General features: G+C 42.9%; 1 protein-coding gene across 1 annotated transcript in view; it reads right to left on the bottom strand.

Moving 5' to 3' along the window:
* Positions 1-7,007: 7,007 nt before the first annotated feature.
* Positions 7,008-16,274, bottom strand: part of LOC115142858 (serine/threonine-protein phosphatase 4 regulatory subunit 1-like) — a 42,606-nt gene continuing 33,339 nt past the window's right edge. Inside the window, 5 exon segments of the mRNA XM_029682661.2 lie at positions 7,008-9,137; positions 9,873-10,014; positions 10,605-10,739; positions 11,530-11,650; positions 16,083-16,183. Coding sequence (XP_029538521.2) covers positions 8,992-9,137; positions 9,873-10,014; positions 10,605-10,739; positions 11,530-11,650; positions 16,083-16,183 — 645 coding nt within the window. The 3' untranslated portion in view covers positions 7,008-8,991.

The following is a 16,274-nucleotide window of genomic DNA, read 5'->3' as shown; positions in this document are numbered from 1 at the left end:
TTTTTAGGTGCCTGTTGGAAAACTCCATGTAGGCTGTCGTGCCTTTTACTGAGTGGCTTTCGTCTGGCCACTCTACCATAAAGGCCTGATTGGTGGAGTGCTGCGGAGATGGTTGTCATTCTGGAACGTTCTCCCATCTTCACAGAGGAACTCTAGAGCTCGGTCAGAGTGATGCATCTTAGATACAGTAATCAACCGTAGCCTTGTTTGTTTTTTGTTTTCCTCGTTTTGCGTTTGTGGGTTTGCGGCTCTATTTTAGATCACGCTGCAGCTGTGGTCCGTTTTAGACTGATATGTCAATTCTTAACTCACATGTTTTATACCCCCGGGTCACAAAGGGGTGTTTCCGTCATTATGGCAAGTTCTCTGGGGCGTATCTAGTTACGAGGCAAGGTATCACAATGTACTATGATCTCAGACAACAAAAATCATAGTTCATTGTTACAAAAACACTCTTTTTTATCTGGATATTTTCTACCCAGATAAAACATCATGTACATTTTATGAAAACTCTCAGTTACAATGTTTTCGTTATAACGTTGTCATTTAACTTTTAATAACATAACAAAAATGACATTCATTTTCATCTTCTATCATTGCTACCACCATTTTGTCTGATGAAATATAATGTCCCCAGTTCCATTTATAGCATGAGGTAGATTCTCCATAGGCACACCATACATCCCAATCCTCCACATTGAGAGGACAAAGGATTTGTCTGCTTGCCTTTATATTTACAATGGGCATTAGGTGTCATAAACCCCCCCCTCCCATCAATCCCTCTCCAGGGATGAGAGATGTCTCTGTAGAACTGTGATCCACAGTAACCTGAGCCCGAACAGGCCAGTCATGACAGTAGAATTGCAATAAATGATTACCTCCAACTTGGCCCAATTCACATTTCCAATTTCCCACCCTGACATACCAAGCTGGAACGGGCCCTGCATCTCATCCAATAGCCAATATAGGGTAAATATTCCAACCAGGGCTACAGCAACTTTCAGAGCGCATAAGGCTCCTTGGGCTTTGCAGTGGTCTCTCTGGTTTGGGTGTCCTATGCAGAACTGTGTCGCTGTAAGCCAAGTGGTCACATATCATTCTGGGTTCCATTGCTCAAGAGGGAGTCCGGGGTCAGTGGAATTTAATGATCATCAAGGCAGACAGACAGTGAATTTGGACCCTAGATCATGTTGGTGTGATAAGTCGCTCTGGATAAGAGCGTCTGCTAAATGACTTAAATGTAAATGTAAATAAGGTTAATGGAGCTAAACCCCTTCTCACACTCTGCCACGCTGCAGGGAATGAAATATGTACAGTTAAGCAGTGGTTTCAGCTCGTGTGGCACGTTCTCCCCTACTGTAAAAAAGTCCCAAAAGCCATTGATGGTGGAGGCACACGGGATGGAGAAGTGCTGGTACAGGATATAAATGTCTCCAAATCCCGGAGTGAGAGGCTCTGGCCAGCTCTCTCACTCGTACTCAGACTGCGGCCTGGTCCCCTGCAGACATGCCTTTATTAAAGGGTAGGAAGCATGAATTTTTACTCACCAATGTAACACATTGTAGTCACGATCTGGTTACCTATAAGTTCAAACATAGTTATGTTTTTTGGTTATTAACTACATATTTATTAACTTATTTCTGGATACCCACAATGCACTATTTCTCAATGTCATATGGAGGATCTAGTTCGTATACTAGCTCGATAGCTAACTAAAGCTCGCTAACGTTAGCCACATCTCATGCTATTCATGCACTCTGTGGCTGTGCTATCTAGTGGAAACCCGTTAGCACGGCAGGCTCTGGTGCCTTCTTGCCGTGGGCTCAAAATGAAAGAAAATCATACCCGGCAGCATGAAGGTCTCATCATTGACTTTGTTGGAAAGGGGAGAAATTATTCTTCACAATGGTATTCATATTACAGTTGACCTGGAAGTATTACGTTTTTGGGGCGCTAAAACAAGGTCAAATGTATGGAACAGTACGATGTACAAAAGTGCGTTAACTATCGTTAGCTGACTGACATGTATCTATTTTGGATTTCTGCCCGGTGAAGATCACACCTCCCCCTCGCTTTGGCAGCGTAGTCCACTTGCTTTCTTTTCAAAGTTTTATTGTCAGATGGGCCTCAACTATCAATCTGTAAGTCTCTGTTCTCTCTCTGCTTTTAATCGCGGGTTGTGTTAGTTGTGTTCTAGCTGGTTTTCAGTAGTTGGGCTGTAGCTTGCAGACCATAGCCATGGTGGTTGGGTAGGCTGGCCAGACTAATAGCTAATTGGCTACAAAGCCAACGTTAGCTGGCTAGCTTGCTGGCTAAGATAGCTATATGCAGTTAACATTCGTTGATAACTGGTTAGATGGCGTTGTTTCCAAAACTTTGTTTTACTTTAATGTAGCTGTAAGCTACGTGTTGACAGCAACTTGCTGACTCAGTACTAATGCAACCTTGCAAGTTGATTTATAACAAATTCAAAGTATTTACTTGTCAGTTGGCTGAAAAATGTATTTAAAACACCAGTTGTCATGAGTGCAAATGATTTGCTTTACATTATAGTTTACATTATAGGGAAAAAAAAGTGAGGTAACTTTTGATACATATACTAATATACTAATACATATACTAATGCAAATCGATATGTTTCATGTGGTACGTTTATGCTACCGACCACTAGGGCCAGGACCACTCATTAGGCAGGGTTAGGCGGCAGATTGACAAGGGCAGCATTTTCTGAGCTAAACTGACCAAGACGATTCTCAAACAACACAAAAAATTCTGCCCAAAAACAATGACAATTTCACTCAACCAGTGGCGTATGGGCTTTTTAGGCATGCACTGATACCACCCTGTGATATGCAGTGCCCACTTTGTCAAAGGCAGGGACACAAAATAATGATCTTGTCCATTCCCAGCGTGCCTCTCCAGGGTGCTGTTGGAGAGATATATCATCAACATTCTGTCAAAAAAATAATCTAACATGAATTATGTAGCAGAAATAACATATGGTAGAAAGAGTATGTGGCCTTTTCTGTAGCCCACAGGCTGGAGATAGAATATATGACAATGAGACAAACTTTTTTTCATCAGGTTTCTCAAATAGCCTAACCTAAATAGCGCCCAATCAACAAAAAAAATGCATTGACATGTTAACAAACAACATATCCTAAAAACAGGACAGGTCAAAGTAACATGGACAATATGGAATGGACAATCGGGCTACTCACAACTGCTGTCCAGGAGTTTCATCTCGTGGGTTAAATTGTCATGATCAGTGGATGAAGTTTGTATTCTTAATTTCTTTGGGGGGAAATACTTCTGCATTTGCAACTGTGATAAAGTTGGAAGGCTTATTATTCAGAGCTTAACTAGACAAATTGATTAGTCACAGGAATCAGGACTAATAAAGCCAATCCAACAGCCTGTTATACAAACAGTGGGCCTACCACATTGATGGGCATTCATAAAATTCCATTGCAGGTGACACTGTAGGCCATACGCCTTTTGGACATCTTTTTTGATCCTGTCTGGACTGAATGTCTTTTTTTGGTGCAGTCTGGACCAGCCTTGATTTTCACGTCAATAGACGTCTTTGTTTGGTTCATATTTTTTCCGTTCTGGACTTGATTTTGGCCCTTTCAACTTTCATTCAGAACTGAAAATGAACCTGATTTCAAAGTCTGGAAAATACGTATTTTCAAATTTCATTGAGTGCCAAGTTGATAGTGCATGTCAGAGCAGAAACCAAGCCACGAGGTTGAATGAATTGTCCATAGAGTTCCGAGACAGGTTTGTGTCGAGGCACATAAAAATAATTCTGCAGCATTGAAGATCCCAAAGAACACAGTGGCCTCCATCGTCCTTAATTAAATGGAAGAAGTTTGGAACCAATAAGACTCTTCCTAGACCTGACCACCCGGCCAAACTGAACAATCGGGGGAGAAGGGCCCTGGTCAGGGAGGTGACCAAGAGCCCGATATTCACTGACAGAGCTTGATGAAAACCTGCTCCAGAGCGCTCAGGACCGGGGCTAAGGTTTACCTTCCAACAGGACGACAACCCTAAGCACATAGCCAAGACAACACAGGAGTGGTTTAGAGACAAGTCTCAATGTCCTAGAGTGGCCCAGCCATTGCCTGGACTTGAACCCGATTGAACATCTCTGAAGAGACCTGAAAATAGTGGTGCAGCAATGCTCCCCATCCAACCTGACAGTGCTTGAGAGGATCTGCAGAGAAGATGTAATGTAACATGTGGAAAAAGGGCAGTGGTCTGAATACTTTCCAAATGCACTGTATGCACAAATGTGGACACTATTTCAGCCACACCTGTTGCTGATAGGTGTATACAAATCGAGCACACTGCCATGCAATCTCTATAGACAAACATTGGCAGTAGAATGGCCTTACTGAAGAGTTCAGTGCCTTTCAATGTGGCATCGTGATCAGATGCCACCTTTCCAACAAGTCAGTTTCTGCTAAACTAGAGCTGCCCTGGTCAACTGAAAGTCATGTTATTGTGAAGTGGAAATGTCTATGAACTACAAAGGCTCAGGTGCAAAGTGGTAGGCCACACAAGCTCACAGAATGGGTCCGCCGAGAGCTGAAGCAGGTAGCGTGTAAAACTGGTCTTTCCTCAGTTGCAACACTCACTACCGAGTTCCAAACTGCCTCTGGAAGCAACGTCAGCACAATAACTGTTCGTTGGGAGCTTCATGTAATGGGTTACCATGGCCGAGCATTCACACACAAGCGTGAGATCACCATGCGCAATGTCAAGCGTCGGCTGGAGTGGTGTAAAGCTTACCGCCATTGGACTCTGGGGCAGTGGAAACGCGTTCTCTGGAGTGATGAATCACCCTTCACCATCTGACAGTCCGACGGACTAATCTGGGTTTGTGGATGCCAGGAGAACGCTACCTGCCCCAATGCACAGCGCCAACTGTAAGGTTTGGTGGAGGAGGAAAAGTGTCCCGGCGCTGTTTTTCATGGTTCGGGCTAGGCCGTTTAGTTCAAGTGAAGGGAAATATTAACGCTACAGCATACAATTACATTCTAGACAATTCTATGCTTTCAACTTCATGGCAACAGTTTGGGGAAGGCCCTTTCCTGTTTCAGCATGACAATGCCACGTGCACAAAGTAAGGTTTGTCGAGATCAGTGTGTAGGTACTTGACAGCCCTGACCTCAACCACATCCAACCCCTTTGGGATGAATTGGAATGCCGACTGTAAGCCAGGCCTAATCGCCCAACATCCGTGCCCAACCTCACTAATGCTGTGGCTGAATGGAAATAAGTACCTGCAGTAATGTTCCAACATCTAGTGGAAAGCCTTCCCAGAATAGTGGAGGCTGTTATTGCAGGAAAGGGGGACCAACTCTATAGTAATGCCCATGATTTTGGAATGAGATGTTCGATGAGCAGGTATCCACATACCTTTGGTTATGTAGTGTATTTAACCCCTTTTTGGGGCAGGCACAAAACTATCTTCATACTTCCATTCGTTGTTTTTTTACCAGTACGGGTTACCTTCAGACGAGTCCCGTGACACTTGTGGTGGTTTTAGAGCAAAACGGAATCTTCTCTTTCCATCGAGTGATCATAATAGTTTGTAGGCCAAACCGTTCGGATGCTACAGACATTTACGTGAGATGACCAATCTGCGGGATGTCTCATGGTCTGGCAAACACTGTTGTAGCTCTGCCACCTTTCAACAGCAGATGCTGAAGTGCGACACTGGCGGATTGAGACACATTCAATGCTCTCTAAACTTAAACTGACATATTTTTGATGGGGATAAAAAAATAAAAAAGTTACTTAGGGGTGATCATTTTCAACGCTCTGATTGGCCAAAGTGGCCAAGCCTCTGATGTGCATCCAGTCTGCACACAGCCTACAGTTCATCATTCTCACCACCACCAGGGAAGAAACCACAATTTCTCTAGGCTGCTATCCATAGGCTATTTATTTGGTTTGTCATTCTATAATGTTTTAATATAATTGTTGTAGTAATTACATATATTTGTTTGAATACATTTTACAGAAAGTTTTAGCAGCTCCAATAAAGTGAGGGAGCGCCGCGGTAGCACGACATGCGTTACCATTTCTCCCGACAGTGGAAGAACTGTTCTGGCACGCTGCATGAAACGGAGGCGTGCTTCACCTGCACGGATAGTGGCAGAGGCTGACGATCTATTCTCAAAAGTCTGAGGAGGCGCACAGCTTGGTTTCAGGGTTCTTGTTATCCGGGATCATTGGGACATCCCAACTCAGACGTTACCTCAAGTTGACATTTAAAATGGTTACGGTAAGGATAGGGGCTAAAGTTAGGGTTTAGGGTAGGGATGTCCTAAAATTGAAATATTTTTGTTCTGTGTGGCAATGGAGCGGTATTTTAACTTGGGCTTAGCTAGCCAACGTTAGCTACCTATGCTAGCAGCTAATTTGAGTTAGCATTCACACTACTGTAGCTAATGCAATATTTGTTTTACATATAAATATGTAATTGAATAGGTTCTCACTGCCTCCGTTTGTGTCCTTAGAAAAAAACAAAATAATGAAAACATCGGGAAGATTGCACAAGTGGTAGCAAAGCAGCCAAATGTAGATAGTTGAAGACAGGGCAACGTTTTTTTTGTCACCCCAGAGCGGTTTAGAACGCGTTGGTACGTTCCACTTTACCAGCATACAGAAGTATAGAGGGGGTTCCTGCAGATGCAGAAACGCCCAACAGCAAGAATGCCTTGAATTGCAAGCCGCAATCACACCCCTCATCCATTTTGTGGATGCGCAACAATAACACAGCCTCATAGTTGAAAAACATTAATGTTTTAAGGTCAACTGATTCTTACTATGTTTAGTTATATTCATCTGAAAATAGCTGCAATATTTCCGTCAGAACATAGAATATAAAACGCAAAAAGTAGGCCTAAAAAAAAATTGTCGCAGGTGTGACAGAATGCTGTGACATTCCAAGGTTAGTTTGGAGTCAGGCTCCACATTCCACATCTTGATTTTTCTGATTTATATTATCATTTTAATTACAGAATACTAAAAATAACAATACATAAAACGTCTTTAAAAGAAACCATTGAATATTACAAAGGTTGAATTGCAAAGTTAGGATATAAAATCTTTGAACAATGGTACATAATTGAAAATAAAAATACATTTCATAAAATGCATATATTAACAGTTCTACCACATAAAAAAAACAAGATGGGCACAAATTGCAGACAGATGAGATGAGTTAGGTAGGCTACTGCGATAGCGCAGTGAACTATTCCATAACATGGAAGAGAGATGTGTGATGCACGCCACACCAAAATCAGTTTAAGTTCTCAAGTCGTGTCTATGGTCAAAAATCAGTTGCCATGAACACAGGAGAAAAAAAAATAGAATCAAATTACTACAAAAGTGACTTGGTGACTGCTCCCATTATATTCACACTCATGTCTCTACAGAAACCCCTAAAACTGGCCTTGGGTCCTCAAAAAAACTGGCTCCATTGGTTGAGCTATACAATGCTTGCCAATGTTTGGAAGTTACTTCTTCTCGAACGTACATAACGGTCAGAGCATCTTGGAACACAAACCTTGGGTGCACAACCATTCCTATACTGTACAATTGTGGTCAGTGGTCCGACTTACCGAAAAAGCTACCATTTGACCATAAATTTGCTATCATGGTGTCGACCAAAATGGGATTGGAATCCACAATGTGGAAGTGGATAAGGGGGAGTGCTTCACAGGGCTTTTCGACCATTGAAAAAAACACATGCATACCCAACATTGTGCTATCAATTCTCTTTTTCTGCAAGTCATTTGGGATGCAGCCAAGGACTTGCAAGTCCAGCTGACACCGGAGGCTTTTTCAGGGACAGCAACCTTATATAATGTACAGATTGTGATGCATTGTGTAAGCATTTTTCTCATGTCTGTCCATACATTATATCTATATCTGCAACATTGTAAAACATTGCACCCAATTCTAAAAGCCCCAAACTCCACTTCCACGACAAAACTGTGGAAGTGAGGTATTTAATTGGTCTCTGCCAAAATTGGGACACATTATTGGCATGGTAAACACAGAGGGGGAAGAAGCCATGAGTTCATTATAATCTTTTGTTCTACCAATAAAGTGTCCAATATGACTTAGGAGTGCCGAGTGATGCAGTTGTTCCTTCTCCTGAGCAGTAGTGGTTACAGTGGCCCATGAAAATAAGATGAAGAAAGAGAGATAAACCGAGATGAGTCAAAAGGACCTGAGAGAGCCGCCTGGACACGGAGGGGTGGAGGTGAAGCGACGATGGGACAAGAGCCGAGCCGCTCAGTGGGTTGATTTCCACCTGGGATCCAACGCCATTTTGCAGTGGCTGGTTTAGCTTAACTAGTTGCCGTTTTCAGACCGAGTCCCCCTGAGTTTATGCGCACATCAGAATAATCAGGTTGTCAGTTGTCGTTTTGTAGTTGTTTAGAAATCCACAGAGAAAAGCGGGAAATAGAAATCAAACACACAATTATCACAAATGTACTATTAGCTTTGGAGAGAGAACATGCTTGTCGGGTTTAGCGACAAGTGGTCTGTGATTACAGGGTCTCAGTCTTAGGATGCTAATGTGGGTAGGAGGAGAATGAGAGTCCCGGAAGATGTGTCACACTGTTTGCTACTACAGTGGGCTCCATCTAGCCCCCCCATCCCTGTTCATTGTTCTCTAATGGGAGGAGTCCCAGAGATTAGAGTGCTTGTTTCACATGATGTGTATGTGCAAACACTTGGGTATGTGCATCTGTACGTGTGTGTGTGTGTGTTGGTGAGCATGCATTTATGTATGATAGATGTCAGTATTCACATGAGTGTGCATGTATGATTGTGTGTGTATGTTTGAGAGAGAGAACATGAATAATTGTATGTATGTAAGTATATGCATGTATGTTTGAGTGGTATCAGTGCTGCTGGTGATAGTTGTTTTGTGCGCGCGGAGCTGGCTGGCTGGGTCTAGATTAAGGCAGCCGTGTCCATAAGGGCCATGTTGGGATCCTGGCTGGCAAAGAAGCGTACGTCTCGGTCCTTGTCCGCCTGCAGGGCCATCACAGTCTCCTCCAGCTCATCTGAGTAGGCACTGCCTGGCTCTTTAAAGTACGCTGCAGAGAGAGCCAAGTAAAGTCAGCATTTATTTAAAGCGCATTTTACATGCTTCACAACCCTAGAAATAGAACGTGTACCCCCATTCAATTCAAATCAATGAGGCCATAATGAGTGGACCGGTGGGGAGTAATTATATTTCTATGGTCACAACACACAATGCATAATTAAAAAGGAATATAAGAACGTAGGAAAATTGGGAAATATGAAGAATGAAAAAAAAAGGGGGAACAATGAGGAAAAGAGGGAAAACATTACCAACAAAATGAAGGGAGCAAATAGTCGACAGAAGAGAGAGAGAGAAAAACAATATTCTAAGTGGTTTGCTCATTTGGATAATGGAAAATACTGTATCACACATTTTGGGAGGAGCCAAAACACTACTATGCCACGAGAAATGCATTTGTTGCACTGGGAAAGACAACGTACTACAACTATCATCAGTGTCCAATTTAGCCGTCTTTAGCTTATACCCAGGAGTTTGTCAAGCAATAGCTTGAATGTGTGCCATTGGTTTTTATATTGCCAATGCTTAAAAATGTACAAGACATATTCCCTCTCGGGGGCAAATAAATATGTATTTTATTCTTGGGTGCATTGAGGGCTACCTAGGTACAGATCTAGGATTAGCTTCCCATCCCCCAGTCCTAACTGAACCATTAGTTGGGAAAATGCTTAACTGACCACATATCAGCATATAGGGGCAACTTCATCCTACACCACTCAGTCTTTACCTTTCTCCAGTACACTCTGACGCAGTGCTTTGGCCACCAGCACACGAACGTTGGCGACTGGGTCCGACGATAGGCTGAGTAGACTGGGGAGGAGGTGCTGGGCAAACTGGTCCATTGGCATACAGTCCTCTTCCACTATGGCCTGGGGAACACAGCGGAGAATGAGTTAATACAAACCAACTTAAATAGAGAGACAAGACAGATGACACATGGAGAGCAGGGTCGTATTCATTAGGGAATGCTAAATAGTTTGACTATTTTCCAATGGAAAACAATATTAGAATTTCTTATTGGACTACTCTAGGTCAGGGCTCTCCAACCCTGTTTTTGGAGAGCTACCATCCTGTAGGTTCACACTCCAACCCTGATCTACCACATCGGATTATAATAATTAACTGGTTGATACGCTGAACCAGGTTAGTTACAACGGGTTGGAACAAAAACCTACAGGACGGTAGCTCTCCAGGAACAGGGTTGGACACCCCTGCTCTAGGTAGTTCCTCCCTGTTGCAGTCAGTTTATTTCCATTTGGTGCCTAATAAACATGACCCAGCAGTCAACCATGGCCATACAATCTTCACACCTTCATTCTTTCAGAATAGTGCTATGGCAAGCACAGCTGACGCAATTTCACAAAAAAATTAAATAAATTCTGAACGCAGCAGCTATTGGAAATGATGTTTGTACAGATTTTCATATATTGACATTTCGTGAACAAAACATTGTCCTGACCTGGCATATAAAGGCAAAGGCCTGGCGGCCCACCCACTTGGGACAGTGGCAGAAGCGGACAATGAGCTCGTTGATGAAGTTCAGGCCCAGGTCATGGGCTCCACATGCATACATCTTCTGTAAGATCTCCACCACCTAGGATGGACGAGACAAAGATGAGACAGAGGCTCGTCCCAAATGGCACCTTATTCCCTATACAGTACACTACTTTTGACCAGAGCCTAATGGGCCCTGGTCAAAAGTACTGCATTATAGATGGGATGGTTGTTTAGCAACAAAACCAACACGTGTGCAACTATGGGGCAAAACAGACAGGGTTGGCTTAGATTGTTGACAATATGTAAACTATATTTTGTCTATTGAAAACAAATACATTTGCACACTGAGCACTGGTCTCTCGAATACATCATTAGTTATTTGTTAACTAGCCAGCGAATTTTGGCCATATTAGCATAGATATGACATCAGTCAAAATACCTCAAAACAAGGCATGGTATCAAGAACAAGATAAAACTAACCGAAACGAGCCACCTACGATTCCCCACATGGCAGCTTCTTCTCATTGTTGCTAGTTATCTGGCCATCCAGAATCACAACAACACATGTCTGCTATCCCGTCTATAGGGAATAATAGGGTGCCATTTGGGAGGGAATAATAGGGTGCCATTTGGGACACAAGCAACGTTTTGGTGCTTTCCATTCTAAAGGCAGGCAGGCCACTGCATTAAGAGGAGATAACAACGGTCTACTTCCACAGAAGTTTGAAACATCAGAAATATCCCAATTGACACAATACAGACATACTCACACCTCATATCATTCAGCACAATTACTACTTTAAGTTGTTCAATAAAAAAAAAGAAACTGATCATGATCATTCAACAGTTACAGTTTCAATAACACAAGAACAAAATGGCATGCCTACCAGCTTGTAAGAGATCCACCGAACTTCCGACACTTTGTCTGAGCAGAGGGTCAGTGCTATTTGTCTGAGGTAGTCATACACATCGTAGTGGCTGTACAACTCTATGATCAGGATAAGCTGCCTGTGGACACATATGGAGAAATTCTGTTCAACACACACACAGGCTCTAATGTATAGGGGTCATCCTAATAAAAAATAAACTGTTTTTCTGGAGGTCTTCATTCCACAAAAGAGGCCCAACAATATTGCTATATGTTTTGGGAGCACAAAGTTAGATGGCGCACCTGCCATCTTTTCCATTGACTGCTTTTGTGACAGCATGAACGTCGCCAGGTTACCCGTCTGTTTGTGCTATCATACCAAGTCCTTGTCACTCATTCATTTTCATGTTTGGCTTGACAATGTGCAATGGAGTGGGAAAGAGTACTATCAGTTACGGGACCAGGCAGGCACCATGGAGGGCTCTCTCCGTTTTAAAAGTAGTCAGTTTTCTTGTTTTTTTTAGGTTAGTGATTTACTGCCATATGCCGTGCTGCTAAGGAGTATAATTCATTGGCTGCGTATACAGATTTGCAGATGTTGTTACGGGTGGAGCTAACTGCTTAGGTTTCTAACTCCAACAGCGCAGCAATACAATATCAATACACACACACACAATCCCCCCCCCCCAAAAAAAAACTATAAATCAGAGAGCGCGATGTCAGAGTCCGGAATATAAATAAATGGTGTGTATAGACAGTATATGAATAGAAAAGGTGTACAGCAGTAGTTACAGTTGAAGTCGGCAGTTTACATACACCTTAGCCAAGTACATTTAAACTCAGTTCTTCACAATTCCTGACATTTAATCCTAGTAAAAATTCCCTGTCTTAGGTCAGTTAGGATCACCACTTTATTTTAAGAATGTGTAATGTCAGAATAATAGTAGAGAGAATTATTTATTTCAGCTTGTATTTCTTTCATCACATTCCCAGTGGGTCAGAAGTTTACATACACTCAATTAGTATTCGGTAGCATTGCCTTTCAATTGCTTAACTTGGGTCAAACGTTTTGGGTAGCTTTCCACAAGCTTCCCACAATAAGTTGGGTGAATTTTGGCCCATTCCTCCTGACAGAGCTGGTGTAACTAAGGCAGGTTTGTAGGCCTCCTTTCTCACACAAGCTTTTTCAGTTCTGCCCACTAATTTTCTATAATATTGAGGTCAGGGCTTTGTGATGGCCACTCCAATACCTTGACTTTGTTGTCCCTAAGCCATTTTGCCACAACTTTGGAAGTATGCTTGGTGTCATTGTTCATTTGGAAGACCCAGTTGCGACCAAGCTTTAACTTCCTGACTGATATCTTGAGATGTTGCTTCAATATATCCACATAATTTCCCTACCTCATGATGCCATCTATTTTGTGAAGTGCACCAGTCCCTCCTGCAGCAAAGCACCCCCACAACATAATACTGCCACCCCCGTGCTTCACGGTTGGGATGGTGTTCTTCAGCTTGCAAGCCTCCCCCTTTTCCTCCAGACATAACAATGGCCATTATGGCCAAACAGTTATATTTTTGTTTCATCAGACTAGAGGACATTTCTCCAAAAAGTACAATCTTTGTCCCCATGTGCAGTTGCAAACTGTAGTCTGGCTTTCTTATGGCAGTTTTGGAGCAGTGGCTTCTTCCTTGCTGAGTGGCCTTTCAGGTTATGTCGATATAGGACTCGTTTTACTGTGCATATATATACTTTTGTTGCCGTTTCCTCCAGCATCTTCACAAGGTCCTTTGCTGTTGTTCTGGGATTGACTTGCACTTTTCGCACCAAAGTACGCTCATCTCTCGGAGACAGAACGTGTCTCCTTCCTGAGCAGTATGATGGCTGCGTGGTCCCATGGTGTTTATACTTGTGTACTATTGTTAGTACAGATGACCGTGGTACCTTCAGGTGTTTGGAAATCGTTCCCCAGGATGAACCAGACTTGAGGTCTTGGCTGATTTCTTTTGATTTTCCCATGATGTCAAGCAAAGAGGCACTGAGTTTGAAGGTAGGCATTGAAATACATCCACAGGTAGACACCTCCAATTGACTCAAATGATGTCAATTAGCCTATCAGAAGCTTCTAAAGCCATGACAATTTTCTGAAATTTTCTAAGCTGTTTAAAGGCACAGTCAACTTAGTGTATGTAAACTTCTAACCCACTGGAATTGTGAAATATAAGTGAAATAATCAGTCTGTAAACAATTGTTGGAAAAATGACTTGTGTCATGCAAAGTAGACGTCCTAACCGACTTGCCAAAACTATAGTTTGTTAACAAAAAATTTGTGGAGTGGTTGAAAAACGAGTTTTAATGACGCCAACATAACTGTATGTAAACTTCCGAATTCAACTGTATATAGGATGAGCCATACAGTATATACATATAAAGTGGGTAAAACAGTATGTAAACATTGTTACAATGACCAGTGTTAAATGCCTTCAGAAAGTATTCACACCCCTTGACTTTTTCCACAATTTGTTGTTGTTACAGCCTGAATTTAAAATTGATTACATTTATATTTCTGGTCACTGTCCTACACACAATACCAAAGTGGATTTTTTTTATTTTAACCTTATTTTACCAGCTAAGTTGACTGAGAACACATTCTCATTTACACAAACGACCTGGGGAATAGTTACATGGGAGAGGAGGGGGGATGAATGAGCCAATTGTAAGCTGGGGATGATTAGGTGTCCATGATGGTGTTAAGGCCAGAATGGGAATTTAGCCAGAACACCGGGGTTAACACCCCTACTCTTACGATAAGTGCCATGGGATCTTAAGTAACCACAAAGAGTCAGGACACTAGTTTAAGATGGCTTCCTACACGGGGCTCTAATCACTGCCCTGAGATCTTTTTGTAGACCAGAGGAAAGGGTGCCTCCTACTGGCATTCCAACACCACTCCCAGCAGAAACTGGTCTCCCATCCAGGGACGGAACAGGACCAACCCTGCTTAGCTTCAGAAGCAAGCCAGCAGTGGGATGCAGGGTGGTATTGCTGCTGCATTTACAGTGCATTTGGAAAGTATTCAAGAATCATATGACTTTTTAAGGGTGTGTGCTTAGGGTCGTTGTCCTGTTGGTGGCCTGTTTGGAGGAGTGCTGCAGGGATGGTTGTCCTTCTGGAAGGCTCTCCCATCTCCACAGAGGAACACTGGAGCTCTGCCATGGTGACCATTGGGTTCTTGGTCACCTCCTTGACCAACGCCCTTCTCCTCAGAATGCTCAGTTTGGCTGGGCGGCCAGCTCTAGGAAGAGTTTCGGTGGATCCAAACTTCTTCCATTTAAGAATGATTGGAGGCCACTGTGTTCTTGGGGACCTTCAATGCTGCTGACATTTTTTGGTACTCTTCACCAGATTGCCTTAACACAATCCTGTCTTGGCGGTCTGCGGACAATTCCTTCGACCCCATGGCTTGGTTTTTGCTCTGACATACACTGTCAACTGTGGGACCTTATATAGACAGGTGTGCGCCTTTCCAAATAATGTCCAATGAATTGAATTTACCACAGGTGGACTCCAATCAAGCTGTAGAAACATCAAGGATGATCAATGTAAACATGATGCACCTGAGCTCCCCTTTGAGTCTCATAGCAAAAGGTCTGAATACTGCGTCGTCATTATGGAGCATTGTGTGTAGATTGATGAAGGGGAAAAACATAATTGAATCCATTTCAGAATAAGGCTGTAACATAACAAAATGTGGAAAAAGTGAAAGAGTCTGAATACTTTCCGAATGCTCTGTATAGTGTAGATGCAGAGGGTTAACACCTTTAGTTGGCTCTCCCTATTTTGATTTCTCGATAAACATTCCTTTATCTGATTTCCCTGATTTTCGTTTTGCGCCACCTTTTTGGTTTGCTTCCTGTCTACGATTGGTGTGGGTTTTTCGTTTGATTGCCACTTCTCGGGCAAAATCAGTAGGTGCTCATGGTGGGTGTCTTTTAGGTTCCAGGAGTGGTTGCTAGTTAAGTGGACACCCCCATAACTGTCTTTCAGAACCCCTCCTAAAACGCCACCTGTTTTGTTTTGGTTGTTGTCAGTGACTCAGTTCCCCCTTCTGTTTGAGCAACATTTTTTCTCTTGTTAGGGAAAGTAACATTACTTAACATGGAGGATGTTGGGTAAGGTGATATGGTCCTTGATTAGCCTCTCAGAGCACTTCATGATGACAGAAGTGAGTACTACGGGGCAATAGTCATTTAGTTCAGTTACCTTTGCTTGCTTGGGTACTAGAACAATGGTGGACATCTTGAAGCCAGTGGGGATGACAGACAGGGATAGGGAGAGGTTGAATATGTCCGTACACACTCCTGCCAGCTAGTCTGCGCATTCTTTGAGGACGCAGCTGGATGTGATCTGTGATCCCTCCCTAAGCCATTGAAAGGCCCATGCAAGTTGACTACTAAAGTGGTGCATGCCATCAGAGACTAGTGGCAAGTGGGCCCTCAAGAGAGAAATATGGAGGACTCAATCCTAAATGAATGACAAAGATTGGCCCTAATCTAAATTAACCGGAGACTTACTCGGCCAGCTCGTATCTAAACCTCCAGTTGCGGCTGTTGTCTGTCACCATGAACTCCTGCAGCTGGTACAGGTACTCTCTCCTCTTCTCAGCATGGAGTAACTGCCACAGACAAGACAGAAGATATAGACAGCTGAAATTACCACAGATCCAAGTTATCATGTCTCACCAAAGTGAGCAGTATTCATCGTTA

The sequence above is a fragment of the Oncorhynchus nerka genome, linkage group LG15, assembly GCF_034236695.1.
Source record: "Oncorhynchus nerka isolate Pitt River linkage group LG15, Oner_Uvic_2.0, whole genome shotgun sequence".
Lineage (NCBI taxonomy): Eukaryota > Metazoa > Chordata > Actinopteri > Salmoniformes > Salmonidae > Oncorhynchus > Oncorhynchus nerka.
This window is presented reverse-complemented; position numbering and strand designations above follow the sequence as displayed.